Source organism: Populus alba, chromosome 11, assembly GCF_005239225.2.
Source record: "Populus alba chromosome 11, ASM523922v2, whole genome shotgun sequence".
Taxonomy (NCBI): domain Eukaryota; kingdom Viridiplantae; phylum Streptophyta; class Magnoliopsida; order Malpighiales; family Salicaceae; genus Populus; species Populus alba.
Genome location: NC_133294.1, coordinates 21,203,751 through 21,223,117, shown reverse-complemented (window position 1 = coordinate 21,223,117; position 19,367 = coordinate 21,203,751). Strand labels below are relative to the sequence as shown.

The 19,367-nt window shown below is 34.5% G+C and overlaps 3 protein-coding genes across 7 annotated transcripts; 2 read left to right on the top strand and 1 right to left on the bottom strand.

Annotated features, from left to right (window-relative positions):
- The first annotated feature begins 465 nt into the window (after positions 1-465).
- Positions 466-5,800, top strand: LOC118040711 (uncharacterized). 3 transcript variants are annotated; one of them, XM_073412727.1, is made up of 13 exons: positions 466-779; positions 1,354-1,425; positions 1,583-1,671; positions 2,498-2,544; positions 2,624-2,704; positions 2,794-2,959; positions 3,061-3,298; positions 3,385-3,447; positions 3,588-3,701; positions 4,266-4,332; positions 4,419-4,456; positions 5,469-5,550; positions 5,593-5,800. In XM_073412727.1, the coding sequence occupies exons 1-12, from the start codon at positions 562-564 to the stop codon at positions 5,530-5,532; spliced, it is 1,257 nt and encodes a 418-aa protein (XP_073268828.1). In that variant the 5' UTR covers positions 466-561; the 3' UTR covers positions 5,533-5,550; positions 5,593-5,800. The 3 variants fall into 3 exon arrangements, with proteins under 3 accessions (XP_073268828.1, XP_034903606.1, XP_073268827.1); XM_035047715.2 differs by having other exon boundaries at positions 1,357-1,425; positions 5,469-5,800; XM_073412726.1 differs by having other exon boundaries at positions 5,469-5,800.
- Positions 5,801-10,274: 4,474 nt separating this feature from the next.
- Positions 10,275-13,978, top strand: LOC118040706 (uncharacterized). 2 transcript variants are annotated; one of them, XM_035047706.2, is made up of 4 exons: positions 10,276-10,512; positions 11,332-12,425; positions 12,952-13,329; positions 13,553-13,978. In XM_035047706.2, coding segments are annotated over exons 2-4 (1,425 nt in total). In that variant the 5' UTR covers positions 10,276-10,512; positions 11,332-11,380; the 3' UTR covers positions 13,555-13,978. The 2 variants fall into 2 exon arrangements, with proteins under 2 accessions (XP_034903596.1, XP_034903597.1); XM_035047705.2 differs by lacking the exon at positions 13,553-13,978 and having other exon boundaries at positions 10,275-10,512; positions 12,952-13,526.
- A 147-nt stretch (positions 13,979-14,125) lies between these two features.
- Positions 14,126-18,237, bottom strand: LOC118040708 (protein Iojap, chloroplastic). Of its 2 annotated transcripts, none has more exons than XM_035047708.2 (5): positions 17,904-18,237; positions 16,020-16,143; positions 15,129-15,267; positions 14,933-15,021; positions 14,126-14,560 (listed from the first exon to the last, which is right to left on the bottom strand). In XM_035047708.2, the coding sequence occupies exons 1-5, from the start codon at positions 18,153-18,155 to the stop codon at positions 14,511-14,513; spliced, it is 654 nt and encodes a 217-aa protein (XP_034903599.1). In that variant the 5' UTR covers positions 18,156-18,237; the 3' UTR covers positions 14,126-14,510. The 2 variants fall into 2 exon arrangements, with proteins under 2 accessions (XP_034903599.1, XP_034903598.1); XM_035047707.2 differs by having other exon boundaries at positions 14,126-14,595; positions 17,904-18,235.
- Positions 18,238-19,367: the final 1,130 nt, after the last annotated feature.

Here is a 19,367-nt window from a genome sequence, read left to right as displayed (position 1 = left end):
TATATATATATATATATATATATTTATTTATTTCAGATTAACCCGATTGAATTTATATAATACAAGACCTGTACTAATAATTATGGTAGACTATAAACAAGTGGCCCATCCAGAAAAAAAAAACAAGAATAAAATCTGTGGGGGTATATATTGACAAATTTCTTGATAACAAATGATTGAAACATACCAATTATATTATTATTTAATGGGCTAACCACTTATTATTAGGATTCATTGCATTCAAAAATATATATATCTTTTTTACAACCTTTCAAGTTTATTAAGCTAATGTTTCACTTATTATTGTTGTTAAAATATATTATTGAGTTTTTTTTTCAAGAAAAATGAAAATTTAATTAATTAATTTATTTAACCACTTTTTTCCCCATCTTATAAAGCCTTTGGATATACAAAGCAGGCCCAGGATTCTTCTTAGGTCCACAAATAAAAACCACTAACCGGACACTATCCCTCTCACTCACTGTCTCTATCCCCAAGTTCGCTAGGGTTTATCCAGGGTTCCATTTCCCTCTCCCTCTTCTCTCTCTCTCTCTCTGTGTCATGGCGAAGCCAACGAGAGGCCGCCCTACATCGCGATCAGGATCCGGTTCAGGCTCCTCCTCTCGCTCCCGCTCCTACTCCGGTTCAGATTCTCGCTCTAGCTCTCGCTCTCGTTCAGTGTCCCGGTCCAGATCTCGTTCTCGGTCCTTGTCCTCCTCCTCCTCGTCTCCTTCTCGCAGCGCCAGTTCTGGAAGCCGAAGCCCTCCTCCTCGCAAAAGGTGAATTCACAATTATGCCGTTCCTGTTTCTTTTCTTAAATTTAGTTTGTTTTTAGAATTTTAGATGATTCATTGACATTAGCATCCGATTAAGGAATGAGTTTACGATTTTTCCATTTAGGGTTCTTGATGATGATTTTGATTTTTGGCAGATTGAGTTAATTAAAACATGATTATCTTTAATGTAGAATGTGATAGTTAATATGAGTGTTTTTTGGATTTTCGATGGAGAATAACTGTGATTATTTATTAGGTGTTCCTCATTTTTTTTTCCTTTCAATTTACTTATTGACCTAAAATTCTATTTTTTTGTGATTAATTTATGGGTTGGATATATTTTAAGGGTGTCTAAGCGCAATTGATAACTGATACCTCATTTACCATTAAGCCTGAGCATCAAAGATTCGTTAAAGTAGTCCTTGTTGATGTAAAATTTCTGCATTTTTTAGATTAATGAGTATTTTTGTATCTTGAGTCATGTATGAGTTTATTTCTTATACTTTTTTTTGGGGCTTGTTTTATTATTTTGTTCTAACTTGGGACATATGCTTTGTTCATTTATTTAATTTGAAAGAAGTCCTGCTGAAGGAGCTAGGCGAGGCCGGTCTCCACCACCACAATCTAAAAAGGTTTCTCCACCTGCAAGGTAAATTTATATGCTACTTTTTTGTTGAAATTGTTTTCTGCATTATTTTTTTGGTCTATAATATCTTCAAACTGGGGGTCTTCAGTTTTTACAGTCTTTATTTTTGTGGGTTTTATTGCTTACCATATATGATCTTTTGCATTGTCATCCATTTCAGGAAAGCTTCACCAATTCGCGAGTCTCTTGTTCTGCACATTGACTCTCTGACCAGGAACGTGAATGAGGGTCACCTAAGAGAAATATTTAGTGAGTTCTTTCTGCTTCTTTTATGAATTAAAAAAAAATGTGCTGGAGGTTGCATTATGTGGATGGACTATTGGTCTGTGGTTGATTGATACTGGTCTTATACTTTGTGGCAGTTGGTCTCTGATTGGGATTGTGGTCTAGACTGAAACTAGTATTTCAGTATTTATTTGTTTATGTATTCTGGAAGAATTTCTTTTTGTTCTGTTACTTTCCTAGCCCTTGTTGTTGCTTGAATAGGTTGATACTTGTGCCTTGGTGTTCATGTATGCCTTGTCTAAGTGTAAATGTATCTCAGTTTCGTGTTTATTGATACATGCATGCAATATGTGAATGCTTGCATACAAATGTATACATGTATAGCTATGCCAGTGGAAAGAGAACTGGGCATTGTTCTTTTGGAAAAAAACTGTTTTCGAGGTTGAGTAACTCAATTGTTGTCATGATGGACATGGTCCCCCCTCTGTCCTCTTTTCTGAAGTTATAGTACTCTAACTATGAATTAACCTGAGCTGCATATTACTATTTAATGCACATGGACTATCACAGTATTACTGCTAGGCTTAGACAGTAATGGGAGCCTGCCTCAGTAACTGAGATTTGCAATGGTATTTGTTTAAAAGCTTCTAGTGGTGAAGAATGGATCGACTCCAGCTATCAAGTGTATGAAATTAATGGTTATTTTCTGTATTTTGCTGCATCTTCTTGAATAAAATTGTTAAGGGAATCCTTAATGATTTGTTAACCAAAACATCCATTAATAGTAATAGAACTCTGTGCAAAATTTCTTGATGATCATTGATAGCAAACTAATGTTTCATTCATTCAGGTAACTTCGGTGAAGTTGTACATGTGGAGCTGGCAATGGATCGCACTGTAAGTCTATAAAAGCTTTTCTTTATTCTGTAGTCGGTAGAATGTGTGTTTTTTAAGGTGTAATTACATGCTTGAGCAGGTTAATCTTCCTAAAGGATTTGGATACGTTGAGTTTAAGACTAGAGCGGATGCTGAAAAGGCCTTGCTATACATGGACGGGGTAGGTCATGCCTAGACATGGGTACTAAATGTAGTTGTGACAAGAAAAGCATAATATGACTATTAATGTTGTAAATTGCCTCCATGCAGGCTCAAATTGATGGCAATGTTGTTCGGGCAAAGTTCACATTACCTCCACGACAGAAGCTTTCACCACCCCCAAAGCCAATTGCCACAGCTCCAAAGAGAGATGCTCCCAAAACTGATAATGCCAGTGCAGATGCTGAGAAGGATGGACCCAAAAGGCAAAGAGAACGTATGGCTTGTATAAGATGACTGTCACTACACATTTTATCTATTCTCTACAATCATCATGAATTAATGCCTGTGTTCACTATTCTTTGTTGATGTTGTCAGCTTCTCCCCATCGGAAACCTCTGGCTTCACCTCGAAGGAGGTCGCCTGTTACTCGAAGGGGTGGATCTCCTAGACGTCAGTTGGATTCTCCACCACGCAGACGTGCAGATTCTCCTGGTCGTCGCCGAGTAGAGTCTCCTTATCGTCGTGGTGAGACACCTCCAAGGCGGAGACCTGCATCACCGGCTAGAGGTCGTTCTCCATCCTCACCTCCAAGGAGATATAGGTCCCCTTTGAGGTAGGTAGTTGACTATCTATTACATGTTTGGTTCTGTGATATCATCAGTATTTTGAAGCTAATGCCACATTGTCATCTCTCCCTAGGGCCTCACCCAGAAGGATGCGTGGTAGCCCTGTTCGTAGGCGTTCTCCTCCTCCAAGGCGGCGGTAATTATATCGATCAAATTACTGCAATCTAAAACCTGAAATTCTTCAAAGCCATTGTTTCATATGTTTTCTTTGTTGTAAATAAATACAAATTATACTCTGGATATTAACTTTTGACATTTCCTTTTCCTTTACTACAGCACACCTCCTCGACGAGCTCGTAGTCCTCCAAGAAGGTCTCCACTCCGTAGACGTAGCCGCTCTCCAATTCGTCGACCAGCTCGTTCTCGCTCAAGGTCACTCTCGCCACGAAGGTAACATCAAATACCCAAGATATGAGTTTCTTGTTTTCTGAAATAGACCTTGTTTGGTAAATATTATTTTATCTCCCTTATTTTCCCCTTAACTTTCTTTCCTGTCAGATTTATTCAAGCTAATGTCTCTGGGTTTTCCTACACTTATTTGTGTAAATTTGAAGTTAAAGTCCTTAGTGAATTTCACTAAGTTTGATGATATAATGTGCACTCTTTTGTTTGAAACTTTTATGCTAGCGCATAAGGAGCATTTTGAATTAGTTTTGGGTTCAGACTTGTATTTTAAAGAAGCTGAAGCTGAAACAAGATCCCTGGACTGTTTTCTGAACTTCTACCTCTTTTATAAATGTGGAGCCAACATCCTTTTACTAGTGTGGCCTTTTCAGCTTAAGTGAATATGCTTTACTTGCTTTGGAAAATGAATAGAAATATTTGATTGAACCTCATATTCTATTATGTCATTGTAAAACAAACATATGATCTTGGAATATTTTTGTTACATTCCTTGGTGTTGCATATGATGTCTCTCCTCATGTTTTTCTGCTTGGTGTTTAAATATGGCAGGGGCCGAGCGCCAGTTGCAAGGCGTGGGAGGTCTTCATCATACTCTGGATCACCTAGTCCACGCAAGGTTGGTGCTATAGGTTTTCCGTGTTTTCCTGCGAGAACCTTTTCATTATTTTTTATTAATTGGTTTTGTCTGTTCAATTGTAACAGGCAACTCGCAAGATATCAAGGAGTCGCAGTCCTAGAAGGTAATTCATTTTCTTCCTTTTTAGTCTATATAGATTTTTCCATTATTCTTTACATGACTTTCATGTCTGATAGAAGATGTCCATATTAGCACCATTTTGTCCTTTCATTGTTTGTAACTCATTAAGATCCATGCTTGGCTCACATGTGCACATGTTGGTTGAATGACCACTATGCATTTCAAAATTTTCTATTATTGTTATTTAAAAAGAGGGATAAGGGGTTGGGGATTCTGTTAGGAAAAAGACTGAAAGAGAGTATGGAAGTTACTGGTGTACACACTTGCTCAGATTATTATTTATTCCTGGGCTTCACTGAAAGAACTGTGAATGACCTAGAAGTATAGAACAGAAGTTTTACCAATACCTTAGGATTAGAGGCCGCAGGCATCTGTCATCACTCCAGGCATTGAGTGCTCCAGACACTGAAAAAGACAATTAGGATATAAGCACACATTTTAACCTTTTGTTTTTGATATGGGTGTTGCTTCTTAGTTATCATTTACGTGGTATCGATGTCAAAACCCATTATGCCATGCATGGTTTTTTTAATGATTTATAAGCTTAATTTTGAAGGGTATGTTTAATATGCAAGGATCTTTAGTGATGTTAGCAGACATGGAAACTTTTTTCTACCTAGGGATGCATAAGGAATAGTTAAAATATGCTAGCATTCTGTGCAAGGGTCATTCTATAGTCAATTTAACTTGATTTTCATGCAAAAGAAAGTTGCATAACTGAAGAAAGTGGAAAGCGAGAGCTCTCTCTCTCTCTCTCTCTTTGTTTACGTTTGGCCTTTCTAGATTTTATAGTTCACTTGAATGTAACCAATCGAACCAATAATTATCTACTCAATTTCAGTCATATTGGCTATATTAGTTAAATAACTGTTTTTGAAACTTGAAGGGATTTTTTGTCCAGGCTTTTGGTTTGTTGTGAAGTTTGAATCATACTGCTGTTACCTCCTGTTGGTTGTAGTTATGTTCTGTACTGATGGGAAATCCTTTTCTTGTAGGCCCTTGAGAGGAAGAAGCAGCAGTAACAGTAGCAGCAGCAGTTCTCCTCCTCGTAAGCCATAGGTAATGTTTACTCCTCACCTTTCTCCCCCTCGTAAGCCATAGGTAATGTTTACTCCTCACCATTTCTACCCCTCCTTTCCCACCCAACTTCTCTCTTGCTCGCCCTGACTTGATTGTTGTGAATGATGTAATAGTGAAGATTTTATTCTGTTTTTGATTAACTTGGCCTGTATGGATTAGTGGTTGATACTCCTGTTGCGCCTGTGTTTTATGGAGGCTGTAGTTATTATTCAAGTATGTTGAATAGGCTGTGCTTTTTATTCCTTCATGGAAATTTTGTCCAGTTTTTTCCCCTCGTCGACGAAATAAGAATGCATCACTGCATTTTTCTTGAAGGTATTAAATGAGCTAACTTATATATTACACTATGAATTGCTATCGAAAGATTGTTAGGAATATCCAACCATTCGAAGTTTGCTGAGCTCTGTTGCAAATATTATCAAATGAGTCTGCGAGCTCTCAAGGACTGGAGTTTGGGGTCATGGTAAGCCTGTATGTCGACATATATTAAACCTGTAGAGAACTTGGGTGTACAAGAAAATTAGTATCTCCAGATGAAATGGGATGCTCAGCTATCTCAAAATAATAAATCATGCTTCTGCTGGGGAAGGAAATTCGAAAGCTTTTTAAGGGCGAGAGTGATCCCACTAGAGATTTTCGGTAACTGATGCTGCCGAAAGCGTAAAATGGTTGGAAGATAAATATAGAAATGAGGGCCAAGGATGGGATCAAGATTTGAAAAGTCAAATGAAATTTGTATGTGAATCGAACTTAGGGTCTTCAGATTGGAATAAAATCTCTTCTGGCGTGCAACAGCTCGAAGCATGAAACGTTTTTGTTTGGTCCAAGTCCAACCCAAATTCCCTCAATGAATGCATCAATTGGAAACAGCATGCTCGTGTCCATACTTTACAAACATTCTCCAAAAAGTAAACGAGAATAAAATAAACTCGTAAAAAGCAAAACATAATAAAAAATTTAAATTTCAATTCCCAGCACAGCAAATCAAATGATGTTGAAGAACAATATTAAAAAAAAAAAAAAAAACTACCTAGGTTTATTAAGTTAGCTGGCTAAATCTATAACTTCTTGGTCAAAATAATCTTATATAAAATAAATTGAATAAAACTAAATCAAATCAATTTAATATTGAATGATATAAGTTAATTTTTTTTTTAAAAGAAAAAAAAAAAATAAAATTTCAATCAATTTAGGTTAACTTGTCAAACCTGTAACTTGAGATATGAGATCAAGATAACTTTATATAGAGAAATGTAAAAAAAAATTCAATTAACTTAGATTAACTTGTCAAGCCTGCGACTTGAGATATGAGATCAAGATAACTTCATATAGAGAAATGTGAAAATAATTTACAAAGTTCAATTTTCAATCAAAACTTAATATTGAATGATAAAATTAAAAAAAATCAATTAAAAAAAAAACTAAAATGAACTTGAGCTAAAATTCCAAAACAGTAATCCAGGTCATGAGGCTGCAATTATTTCATATAAGGAAAATTCAAAAAAATCACAAGTTGGATTTTCAATCAACCAAATATCGAGGGATAATTTATTAAAAAAAAACTCAATAAAAAAAGATCCAAAACAAAATAGATAATAATAAAAAAAACGAGGACTAAAGTTGATATAAAAATAAAATAAAATAAAATGTTACAAGATGAAATTAGAAAAATATATTAGAAAATGACTCAAAACAAAACAATAGCTATCAATAGATCGATGACTAAAATTGATATAAAAAAATAAAACTAAATGCTGATGAATGAAATTGAAAAAAATTAAAAAAAATAATGCAAAAAAAAATAAATAACAATAAAAAAATACAAGAACTAGATTTCATACCAAAACAAAATCACTAGAAACCTTTCAACTTTTGAAAAACCTTTGTGGATTACGTGGAGTGGAAAGAGAAAAGAAAGAGAAGAAGAAATAAAATGGCATATGAGCCTCACTGTTGCTCTATCATGAGCACATGCCCAACCACCAGAAAGATCTTGTTGTGACAGTTCAAATACAACTGCTAATGGTGTTTTGGAGCCATCAAAAGAGGAGCACACGCAATCAAAGAACGACGACCTTTTTCCACAAGCTAATTTGTTTATTGCATGAGTCAATCAAGTTGCTTTGCCCATCTTTTTCAATGCCTAGAATTATTTGTTTTTCAAATTTGATCATTTAAGCCTTAATTGTTTTACATCAATAATTTTTTATTTTTTTGCAAAACCAAGCATTAAACGAGTGTCGGATTTTTTCCTCTAGATTGTGGAATATTCATATTTAGGCAAAAAATAAAAAACAAAACTATGAAGTACAATCTAAAAAGAAACTCAATGTTAAAGGATCAAATTGAGAAAAAAATTTGAGGGACCAAAAACATTAAAAGGATTGAATCTCTTCCATGACCATGTAATTCAATTCCTAATGTTTGAAGAAAAAAATGAGCTCAACACTTGTTAGTGTTCAAATTTGGTCTCCACAGCTTCAATTGTTTTAAATCAATTTAATTTTTAATTTTTTTATTAGGTTATCTTGATCATATTGTTTTTATGATTTCATCCTTTATTAGTTTTTTTCCTATTAAATTTGACCCTCAATCTTTTTATTGCTATCTTTTTATCTTTGACAAGTTTTTTAAATTGATATATATGTTTTTTACAATTTCATCATTTATAATTAAATTAGTTAGGAATTAAACTTGTTAAAGGAACAAGGATTTCACAATTTCCATAGTCATAGGGTTTGTGGGTCAACCCAAATTAACTTATACTTTTATCGTTCAACATTAAATTATTTGATAATTGAGTTTCATGATATTATTCAATTTGCTTTCGAACGTGTTTACCCTTGTATCACGACTGAGTATAGATTTTACATCTTGACTTGAGTGAGCTTAGATCAAGTTTTTTTGACCTTTTTAAATTAAATTTTTTTCTTTAATTTTCATCCTTCAATGTTTTATTTGCTAGAGATTGAGCTTGACCTTTTTTTTTTTGTGTGTGGAATTATTATGTTCTCATTTGATTTATTAGGAATTAGTTTTCGAACTCTTTTTTTTTTTTTTTATATATAAGATCATCTTAATTTTATTTTCATGGTCGCAAAGTTTGCAAGTTAACTCGATTTAACTAAAGTTTTTTTTGTTTTTAATTTTCCTTTCATTATCAAGTTATTTAAGATTTTAGGTTGGCTCAAATCATCAAGTTTTTTTTAACTTTGTTTTCATTATTATTTTTTCTATCCTTTATTTATTGTTGTATATTTTTATAATCATATTATTTAAATTATTTATCGAGCCATATAATTCAAATCTTATATTTTTTTTTCTAAACATTTTTTTTATATTGAAATTTTTTTGCCTGGCACCGCGGGGAAGATCAATATACAAATCTAGTAAACTATTGAGATGTTGTTGTCCAAGGCGAAATCATCACCAACTAAAGTGGCACCGTTAGCTAAAACTTATCCTCTTTTAGTGCATTTTCCTCCTTAATAATACAAAAGATAAGCAAGAGCTTTGCAATCAAGAACTATAAGAACACACACAAGTTAAATTAACAAAAAAAAAAAAAAACCCCGATAAAGAGAAAGATAAAGACTAATTAATTTGTAACAACATTGCAAAACCTTCATGTCTTCACTTGAGAACCAGTTGGTGGTTCCATGTCTCCCATCTTCACCATGACAGAGCTAAAATCAGATCAGGAGTCAGCCTCTTTAAGAGGAGTAATTATTCTAAATATATTTTGAACTGTATTTTCTCCTCTTATGTAAAGTTGTGTTTGATTTGGAGTCAAAAGTTTGGAGGATAGTTTTTAGACCTGGTCCGGTCCAAAGCCCAGGTTCCGGGTTTTAACCGGGTCAATTTTTTTAAAATCAAAATAATATCGTTTTAGTAAAAAAAATAAATAAAAGTCACCGGGTTACAACTAGGTATTGCCAAGTCAACCCATCGGGTCAGTCAGGTCACACTGATTTTTTTCCTCTATTTTTTTTTAATCCAGTCCGATTTTAATTTTGAATTGGTTAGATTCTAGATAGACCTGCTGGACCGGCCAGGCCAGTTTCATAACTATTCTTCGGAGTGTTAAAGATATATAAAAAAGTTAAAGGATGAAGTGTTGTGCATGTTTAATAAGAGATAGAAAAATTATGGATGATAGTGGATAGCAATAAAAATAAAAATAATTTTTAAATAAAATATAATTATAAAATTTTTTAATAACATATATATATTTTTTTTATCTAAAAGGGAAGGATGTGATGGAAAAAATAATAATCAAGAAGTGCAGCCTTAGATTTATTTAATATTTGTTTTTCTCCTAGCATTCTCTACTCTACATTAAAGAGTTATAGCTAAATTTATATCTATATCCTTCCCTTTTGTTTTTGAATAAATATTTAAGAATAATCTTCCTAAATGGGTGGCACAATAAATATATATATATTTTTTTATTTTCTACATGTTGTTTTTCTTCTCTTTATATATATCTTTTTAATAAAGTAAAAATTAATAATTATTCTTAAACCACTTTAAAATATATTGTTTTTTGGCACTTTTTGATATCACTAAATTTATAAGAAAACATTTTAAAATACCTCAAAAATTAAACTTCCATCCACATTTTTTAATAAATGAAATCATATTTTTATTTTATTTTATTTTATTTTCTCTTTCAGGCTAATACATAAACATCAGCAGACATTTTTTAACAGCTTTATCCTATAGTCAGCCAGAACAACCAAAACAAATCCAGCAATATTTACCAAGTTGTCATCCTAATGTCTTATTTCTTACCCTTCCGTTCCTCAACTGAACAAAGCGGAAGGACTCTTTCATTTCATGTCTTTAACTCCTGACCCACCAAGTCCTTTCTGTCTCCTCTGCAAAACCCTAATCCAGAATTAACCCAATTTGGCATTTGATTGTTCAAGCCAACGTCTTTAATTTCTTTGGAAAAAGGTGGCTTCTTTCTCTCCACTTCGTGAAGTTGTGGACAAAGTTTATGCTAAAAAGTTCTGATTTTGAAGTTAGTTTTAGTCTGGATTGTTGCTTTTTATTGATAAATGGAAATAAGGATGGTCATTTTGATAGAAAAACAGAGAAGATTGTTATTTTTTATTTGGGTCAGGATATGCATTAAAGGGCTATTTCATAGCTGATATTCAAAGGGGCAGTTTATTTATGGGAAGTTAATTTTTTATTTCACTATGAAAGATGAGTTTTTTAGGTTTTAGAGCTAGGAGTAGGAACTGGGTCTTGATAATTGGGAACTCAAGAGGTGGTATTTGCAAGAGAAAATGTGATCTTAGGAAGTGGGTATGAGCTGAAATTGTTGATACAAAACTTAGAGGATGTTGTTTGAATGATGTGGGCTTTGAAAAGCTTACTGTTCTGTAAAAGCATATTATATCGTCGTTACTATTTCATTTTCTGTAGTTTATTTTTGTTATATTGTTTCATTTAGGAAGATAAATGAATCATTTGACAAATTAGTGTTATTTTCTGCTGAAAAAACTGGAAATACAAGTAGGAATGGCATGCCACAGTTGATTCATGTGGAAAAACCAAAGTGCCCTTCATAAGACCTGTAGATGTCTGCATTCTTTTTATTATCTGCAAAATTCCCTGTAACATGTCTTTTCATTTGAGATTAGATGGCCATTTTAAATGAATAAGTTTCTAAGTTCAAGGCAACTGAAACAAGTTTTGATTATTTACATGATGGCTAACAGTTTTTGGATTGTGACTGATGCCGTAGTTCACTTCTGCTGTTCATAGGGTGCTTTGGTTCTGTTTAAGCTCAGGCAACCATCACAGTGACAGTTTCATGGCAGGCAATGGCCTGCAACCTTTGGGTCGTGTGAAGCTTAGCGATCTAGTTCCCTCTGAAGGCCTTCCTTCTGAATCTTACAAACTATCAGTAACAACTTTGTCACAATCGCTTGTTCAATATTCTGCCGCCATCATTCAGTTTTCATCAAGTGACGGGGCTCTCTTAAGATCTGGTTTGGATTCTGCTCGCTTGTATTTCCATCAACGATCATCATTTCCAGCTCCAGATATGATTCACACTAATGATTCTCGGGAATGGTGCAAGACATCAGGTTACTACATGGATCCTCAGCTATGGCAGGAAACATATGATTATAGACCTGGACTCACTCCTATAGAGCCCAACAATACAATGGAAATTCCTCCAGGAGGTTTGCCTGACATCTTTTGCCTGCTTGGAAAGGCAGCTAGGGATATACTGGATGCCATCAGCTTCTATTTGAATTTGCGTAGCTCTCCATTCACTGAAATACTTGATAATGTTCCCTTGAGAAACAGGGAAATATCATCTTCTGTGTTGTCTGTTTGTTGTCATGCAAGGCCATCTTTTCAAGGCACACAACATCATAATTTAACAGCCCATGAGGACGGGCAGCTGGTTATGTATCCAGACCATGAGCACCAAGTGGATAAAAGCCTAATATCTCTTGTCAAGTCAGATAAGCCAGGTTTACACATAAGAGACCTTCATGGGCGGTGGGTTCCTGTGGATGTTGATCTTGGTCCTCAAGAAGCCATTGTATACCCTGGTCTTGCACTCTACCAGGCAACTGCAGGCTATGTCAACCCAGCACTGCTCAGAACAGAGTTTAATAGCATGCAGGGTAGCATGTATGGACGCTGTTCTTTGGCTTTTAAACTTATGCCAAAATCCATGACCAGTCTCAATTGTTCGGAGATGAGAGCAGCTGGTCATGGTGTTGAAGCTCAATTTCAGCTACCAATACCAGTGGATGATTTCATGCAGAGATCACATCCTACCGACCAGCTCTTTAACAGACATAATTTCCAGAGTTTCAGTTTCCCTACAGCGCAAGATGGTATGCAGCACTCCCATAATGTTCCTGTTTTGGTTTTCAACTAGCAAATTAGTGTAGTAGTTAAAATGCACTAGAAATTTATTGCACAAACCTTATGCTGTGGATGGCATGCCACCCTTGTCTTTCTGATTTAGTTAGGCTCTTCGTATGGCGCGGTGCGCGGACAAAACTTTCTGCTTAGGAATTGTGTAGTTTCTTAGAATAGCATCGATTGGTGGAGCAATGGTTGTGATTTTTAATTGCTTTCTTCTGTTGTGTTGCATAGTTTTTCGTTTTCTGTTGTGAGCTCAGTCCTCCTGCATCAATTTTTTGTTTTCTTTGGGATAAGAAGAAAGTAAATGCCATTTGACAAATGTAGAGTTTTGGAAATCAGCATCCCACTGGCTGGTCCTGATAATATGTTCTGTCCATTTCTGTTTGTTGGCTCATCTTCATTTTGGATTTTCACCTTTCTTTTTTTGTTCAAATAGTCCTTAGTGAGTAGTTTTTAACAGCAGGTCCTTGGATCGATGACATGCTGGTACAGGATCTGCGAAGCCCTTGATTAGGAGGAGGAAGAATAATTCAAGATGCAAACCTCTACCACCTTCAAAGAGGCTAAGGCTTGAGGCCCAGAGGGTTCTGAAAGAAAGAGTTCAGGACATTGCTGATAAAAAGGGTATCAAGTTAAGATTCTGCAACCTGAAAGAGTGTGAGAATCACATTCATGCCCTAGATAGCCCATGTGCAAACATAAGAATGGAGATTGGATGGCCTCCTGGAGTGCCGTTTGTTCATCCCCATGATTTACCAAATAAGGCAAAGATTAGTTTTCTTGAAGCTTACGAGCCTGGTGCTACTCACGATATGGAGTTGAGTTTCACAGACCCTGGACAAGGCAGTCAACATACGTCCAGCTGTAATTGTAATTCTCCTCTTATATCTAATTAACCCTCTATGGTTCATAGTAGATGTCGTTCTAGGCTTAAACATAAGCAAGGCTGCATGTGCATGCACGAATCCACATGCATGCACATAAATTTTGTATGTTATATACTTGCAAACATTGTAGAGAGGGAGGAATGTTCTTATACAACACACGTGTTTATGCTGTCTCTTAAAGACATGTCTTCATTCTGTGTTTGCAGGAATCAGTTTCAACTGTTTTAAATAGGTGGCAACCATTGATCAGCTCATGACTGAGACTGACTTGGATGATCTCTATAGTTGTCTTCTATGGACCATTTAACCAGGCTTCATTCAGGTTTTGACGCTACAGTGGTTCTCCAAAACTGTATGAAAACTGTATGATAAGAGAGAGCATTTGAGCTACAATCACTGATGATATGTGAAACACCGGTTACTTTGGCTTGGATCCTTCTGTGTCTAAATTGATAAGATCGTGGTAGTGTTGTGTTGAGATCCACTTAACCGCGTTAGTAGCTGGTTCGGATCTGTACACATTACCAGTATAGAGTTGAAATCAGATGTATACTTACTGGTCCTTGTAATGTTTCTATACGAATATAACTAAACAATCACTGTCATACAATTCAATATCGTTCTTTTAATCAGCTGAAAGCTAAACTTTCTGTTTCTGCATTTGTTCAGGAATCCTGTGAGTGTTTAAATTCCAAAGAAACCTTTGTTTGGTATCCTTCATTTTTTTCGTCATCGATAAACATTAAAACTCATTGGGAATGAGGAGGAAAGAAGCTTCCTTGAAGAATAAAAACTGCTATTATGGTTGGCAAAACGTTCATTTTTCCATGTTATCCAAACCACATGGCTTTCACATATACTGCTTTGAGTACACTCTGCAGCCACGGAAGCCAAAAGAGATACTTTAAGGATGTTGACACCGCCCCCCTCTTACTCCATTACAAATTTGTGAAAGAATGTCTTCAGCAAGGACTGCTCGCAGAAGTTTCTATTCCACCCATCAGCCTCTGCATGTCTATCAAGCAAAGCACAAACAGGCAGAGGTGAAATTTGCGTCGTTTGCCAACCAAACACCACGGCTATGTGGAGATGGTTAAAAGCAATCAGATCCTTGAGCAAAACTTATTTCATCTGCCAAATGGAGGTTGGTTCTCAAAAGGAAGCTCAATTGGTGTTGCATTGCCATAGAATTCTTCCAAGTTGTAGAACGCTCTCTGCGGAGGAAGAAATATGTGGATTACTACATCACCTGGACCAATATACAAGTTAAATTACATCAATGAACAGCAAGAAATTTCTCATAGTGAAAATACACAAGCCCAACCACCAGCCAAAAATCTATCAAGAGAAGAAAAGACTCTGGATTACCAATACCAGAAGTACCCTAAATACTAATATTTCAGGAAAAAATAAAGAGCCACTGGAATCAGTTGACCAGCACACAACAACCTCTTCAATTTTGTACGCAAATTGAGGATATGGCTATGTTCATAACCGTGGAACTCTTTTTTTTTTTTTTTTTTGTTTCTTTGTTGAGTTAATTTCATATAAAAAGAAGCCGCTGGGATTGTCATTCAAGAACTCACCGAAGTCCAACAGGGTCCATGAGTTGGGTTTTGTGTCCCCAGATGGAACTTTTCCATACTTCTTTTCAGCAAGATCCCTCATTCTGGAACTACAAAGGGAGACAACATCATCTGAGGAATTGCTCCAAATATTGACATTTTTAATCTTATATCAACCAGATGTAAAAGGATAAAAGACATGAATAGAAGTTAATACTTGATAGCATCAATCTGAGGACGTGAAAATGCTGTTGCAATGATAAAAAATCTAGTCCAGTACACAAGAGGCTTTACGAAGAGGACCCTTATATCTGAAGCCTTAACATCACTTGCAACCTTGGCCATTTCAACAGCAACTAGAACAGAAGAAAAGAAGCAGGACATTGTCAATCAGAGGTACACTACATAAAAATGGAAGGATTATATGTAGATTACCTAGGCCTGCGTGCATAACTGCAATATGTGTATTGTTCAGAAAAGAACCCAGTGAACTTCAGAAGCACACAAATCATTTACAAAAAGGATAAAAGAACAAAAAACAAGAAAGTCCAAAGAGAACTGAAAGACATCACAACTAGCTGAATGACACCAACTCAGCCAAAACTTGGCAGAAGTTGAAAGACATGCATGTCTTGTTATAATGAAATCGTTTTCTAAGCATAAAAACAACTTTTCATTTTCAAATTTCTTAAAAACATGATTGCCGGCATTAAAGTACCTTCAAGCACACAAAGAATGCCCGTTAGCAGCACTTCTGAAAAAAACAGAACAGCATTGGTTTGGAGCAATGTACCATGTAAAAGATGGCAAGAAATATTTTAATATTTTAATGGAACAATGATGTAATTAAATGATATGATAGCAAAGTAAAAGCAACAACAAGGGTCCTTTAGCAGCGCTGAACAAACTAACATCATTACAATAATTGTAATCAGTACTAGGAAAATACAGCACAATAGTACAAAATTAGATATCCAAGAATAAGATACCTGATATCAGCCAAAACGCACATGCATAGCAGGAAAACTAGGTGCAGACAGATAATTACTATATTTACATAAAACATAGGCAGTAACCATGATTTTAAATATGGGTGTTACAAACTTACACGACAAGCTTTCAGCATCATCATCAACCTCTGCGGTAGGAGGTTTATTGTCATTGCTCCTAAAGACTACTTTTCCATATTTATTGAACAAGTCATCAAACATCTCATCTGTATCTTCTACATTCTGCAAAGATATCAATCATGTCAGGAACATTGCCTCAAAGGTATTGGAAGCACCCACCCTAACATCCAACAAGCAGATAGATAATTATGCATTAATCATAACAATTTTCCAATTCCAGCCATCACTACAGTAGCATGTAGTCAAAACAAAATGAGAAAAAATTTCTTTCAGTATCCATGACCATGTAAACAATTCAATTTCTAGTGATAGTAAGAATTCCCTAACCTAATGAATATCAATTCCTTTGGACTCCGATAAGAAGCTGAAATCTCTCACTTTTTTGTCTGGCATCTTATGCTTGTAATGTAGAATGCCTTAAAAACACAAGAAGAATGGAAACAACAGAAGCAAAAACATGGTACTAGATCTCATTCTGAATAATCAAAATTACAAAACTTGATGAAGGGCTCCGGCATTTAACAGGGAAAAAAATTGAAAGAAAGAAAGAAAAGAAACCCCATGCACTAGATTCAATTAAGGAAATAACATTTGATTTTTTTTTTCACCTCTCTAGTTTTATTTATGCTGGAATGTGTTTTACATAGAACAGTCATCCTCGAATTACTAGTAAGCAATATATCATTACCCTAGAGTTTGGCCATTAAAAAGCCAAATACCTAAAGTGCAAAAAAGATGCATAAAAGTGAAAATAATATAGTGACATGAAAATACAGTAACCACATAAAACCAGCCCCACAGGTTTATGACATTAACAAGGGCAGATAACTAAGAATAAGAGAGCAACAATTTCTAGAATCTAACCACGATTCATCACATTTAAAGAAAACAGCAGAACTGGAATCTCTCAGACAAACTGCGAATCACCAAACGAATGTGAATCTCACCGGCAACACAATGTGGACATACAAGTTTCGTATGTTTAAATTGGTAACTGACACATTCATCCACTTTGTGGACTCTTCTATATGCACAAGTATGGTTAAGGTTTAGCATATTTGTAAAGGAAGAACAAAATCAAATGTGAGTTGTGAGGGATTGATTACAAATTAAAGAGTCATGTGCTCTCAAGTAGCAAAACATTAGATGAGATGGTAGATCATGCTTGGACTAAAGTCTTGATTAAGCACATATCAACTATTTTGACCATAAAAGTGCAAATTAGATTTCCGATAGCTTCTCCCAAAATTCAAAAGAATCATTTAAAGGAAATTATGATATTCTTAGGCTTACAACCAGAGGTAAGACATAAGACAAAAAGAGCAACCATTTCTTCCAAAATGTAGGAGGAGACAACCACTCAAACTCAGCATGGTCTCTTCACAATAGTCAACACAAAAATAAAATCTACTTCATTAAGAAGTTCAAAAGCACAATTCTTTTACTCATTAAATCTCATTGCCAAGCTTCTTCATACATTCCCACATCAAGCATGTCAATAGAATCGGCAAGAAAGGAGAAGAGTTTCAAAACTTTCCCAACCTGAACAATTTGTTTGATGGTATCTAATAGACTCTCGCGACAAGAATTGGGAATTTCAGGAATGACACAAAACACAAGTCAAGCAGTACATATGACAACAAAACTACAATAGAACGTGTGATTCAAATACAAAGTTTCAAACTTCTAACACTTTCTTCAATTTTACAAGCACCCAATTAAAAAATATCATGATCAAGTTAACCAAAAGAAAACAAACCAAAGTACAAAACAAAAGATCATAAACTTCAGTTTTCATATTATACAGTTTTCAACAGTAACAGCACATCAAACAAAAGCCAACAAGAAATGAAACACCATACCGAGAGAAAGCTGTCATCAGAATCTTTACGAAGAGCTAAACTTTGCTTGAAACTCAATTTCTCGGTTCTGGATTCTTGCCAAAAGCACTTGTAATAATGAGGTAATTGGTGCCTATACAGGCATAACCAGCCAGAATGCTTTCTGGGTTTTTGAGAAAGCCTCGTTTCAACACGCCCCAGCTTCTGAAAATCACCGGAGAAGCGAGTTCCGGCACCTGCACCGGCTATGGATAAGGCGGTGGACACTGCCATTTATGGTTTAGATAGCAGAAGAAGATAAAAACAAAAAAGATAAAAAGAGAGAGAGGGAGATGAGATAATTGTAGGAGGAAGGTACAAACCCCATAAGCTTCAAATGGATTTACGGCTTTTTTGGACGAATTACAAATCACTCCTCCAATTTTCACTTGATTTCATATTAGTTTGATTCTTGTCCAACAGGTTCAAACTTCATACCTTGTGTCGCCCTATGATAGCTTTTACTTTCTCTTTGTGGGATAACTTGATTTTATTTTTCATTGGATGAAAGAGGTAAATTTAGTTTAATCAGTTAATCTAAATATTTAAATATTTTAAGTTGAAGTACATTGTTTAATAATTATTTTAACAATATGAAATATATATATATTATATATATATATATATATATATATATGTATGCGCCTGTTTTATTATCCCATTCACTTTATTATAAATGCATTTAAAAATAAAAATAACATAAAGATCTATATTCAAAATAATTTAAATTGATTCATTCTACTAATTAGTGATTATCATAATAATAAAATATTTAGTGAATAATTTCGAATGATGTAACTCAATTAGTTAGGTTTTAGATTTGCTTTTTAGAAATCATCGGTTTCAAATTTCATGTAAAACTTATAAAATTATCTGAATAAGATGTAACTCAATTAGTTATTAGATTATTTATCTGATCTTTATATGATCATTAATTTTAGAACTTATAGAATTAGTCGAGATATATATAAGTTGGTTCTGAATATCCATATTAATAAAAAAAATATTTAATTGAATCTTCATCAAGAATATTGAATGGAACTGCGCAGCCGTGCAAGTTCTATTCATGATTAATAAAGTTGAATAAAATTGAGTGGAAATTTAGAAAAATAAATATTTTATATTACAAAGGTCATCGTAAATAGTATTAAGCACCTAAAGCAACCCAATCTGTTCCATTAATTTGATAAATTAGACAATGAGACATTGTGAGTGGTCACCTACCTTTCTTCCTTTTTTTTTGGTCATGAATCATGATTGTATGTAGGGTAGGAACCTTAGACCAAGTTCTTCTGTAGCCAGCAAACCTTCAAATTAAATTTATGTATATTTCAACTGTTTGTTTTTATATATTAAAAAATTTTAAAAAAAATTTCATATTTTTTTTTTTTTTTTACTTTAAATTAATATGTTTTTAAATTATTTTGATGTAATAATATCAAAAAA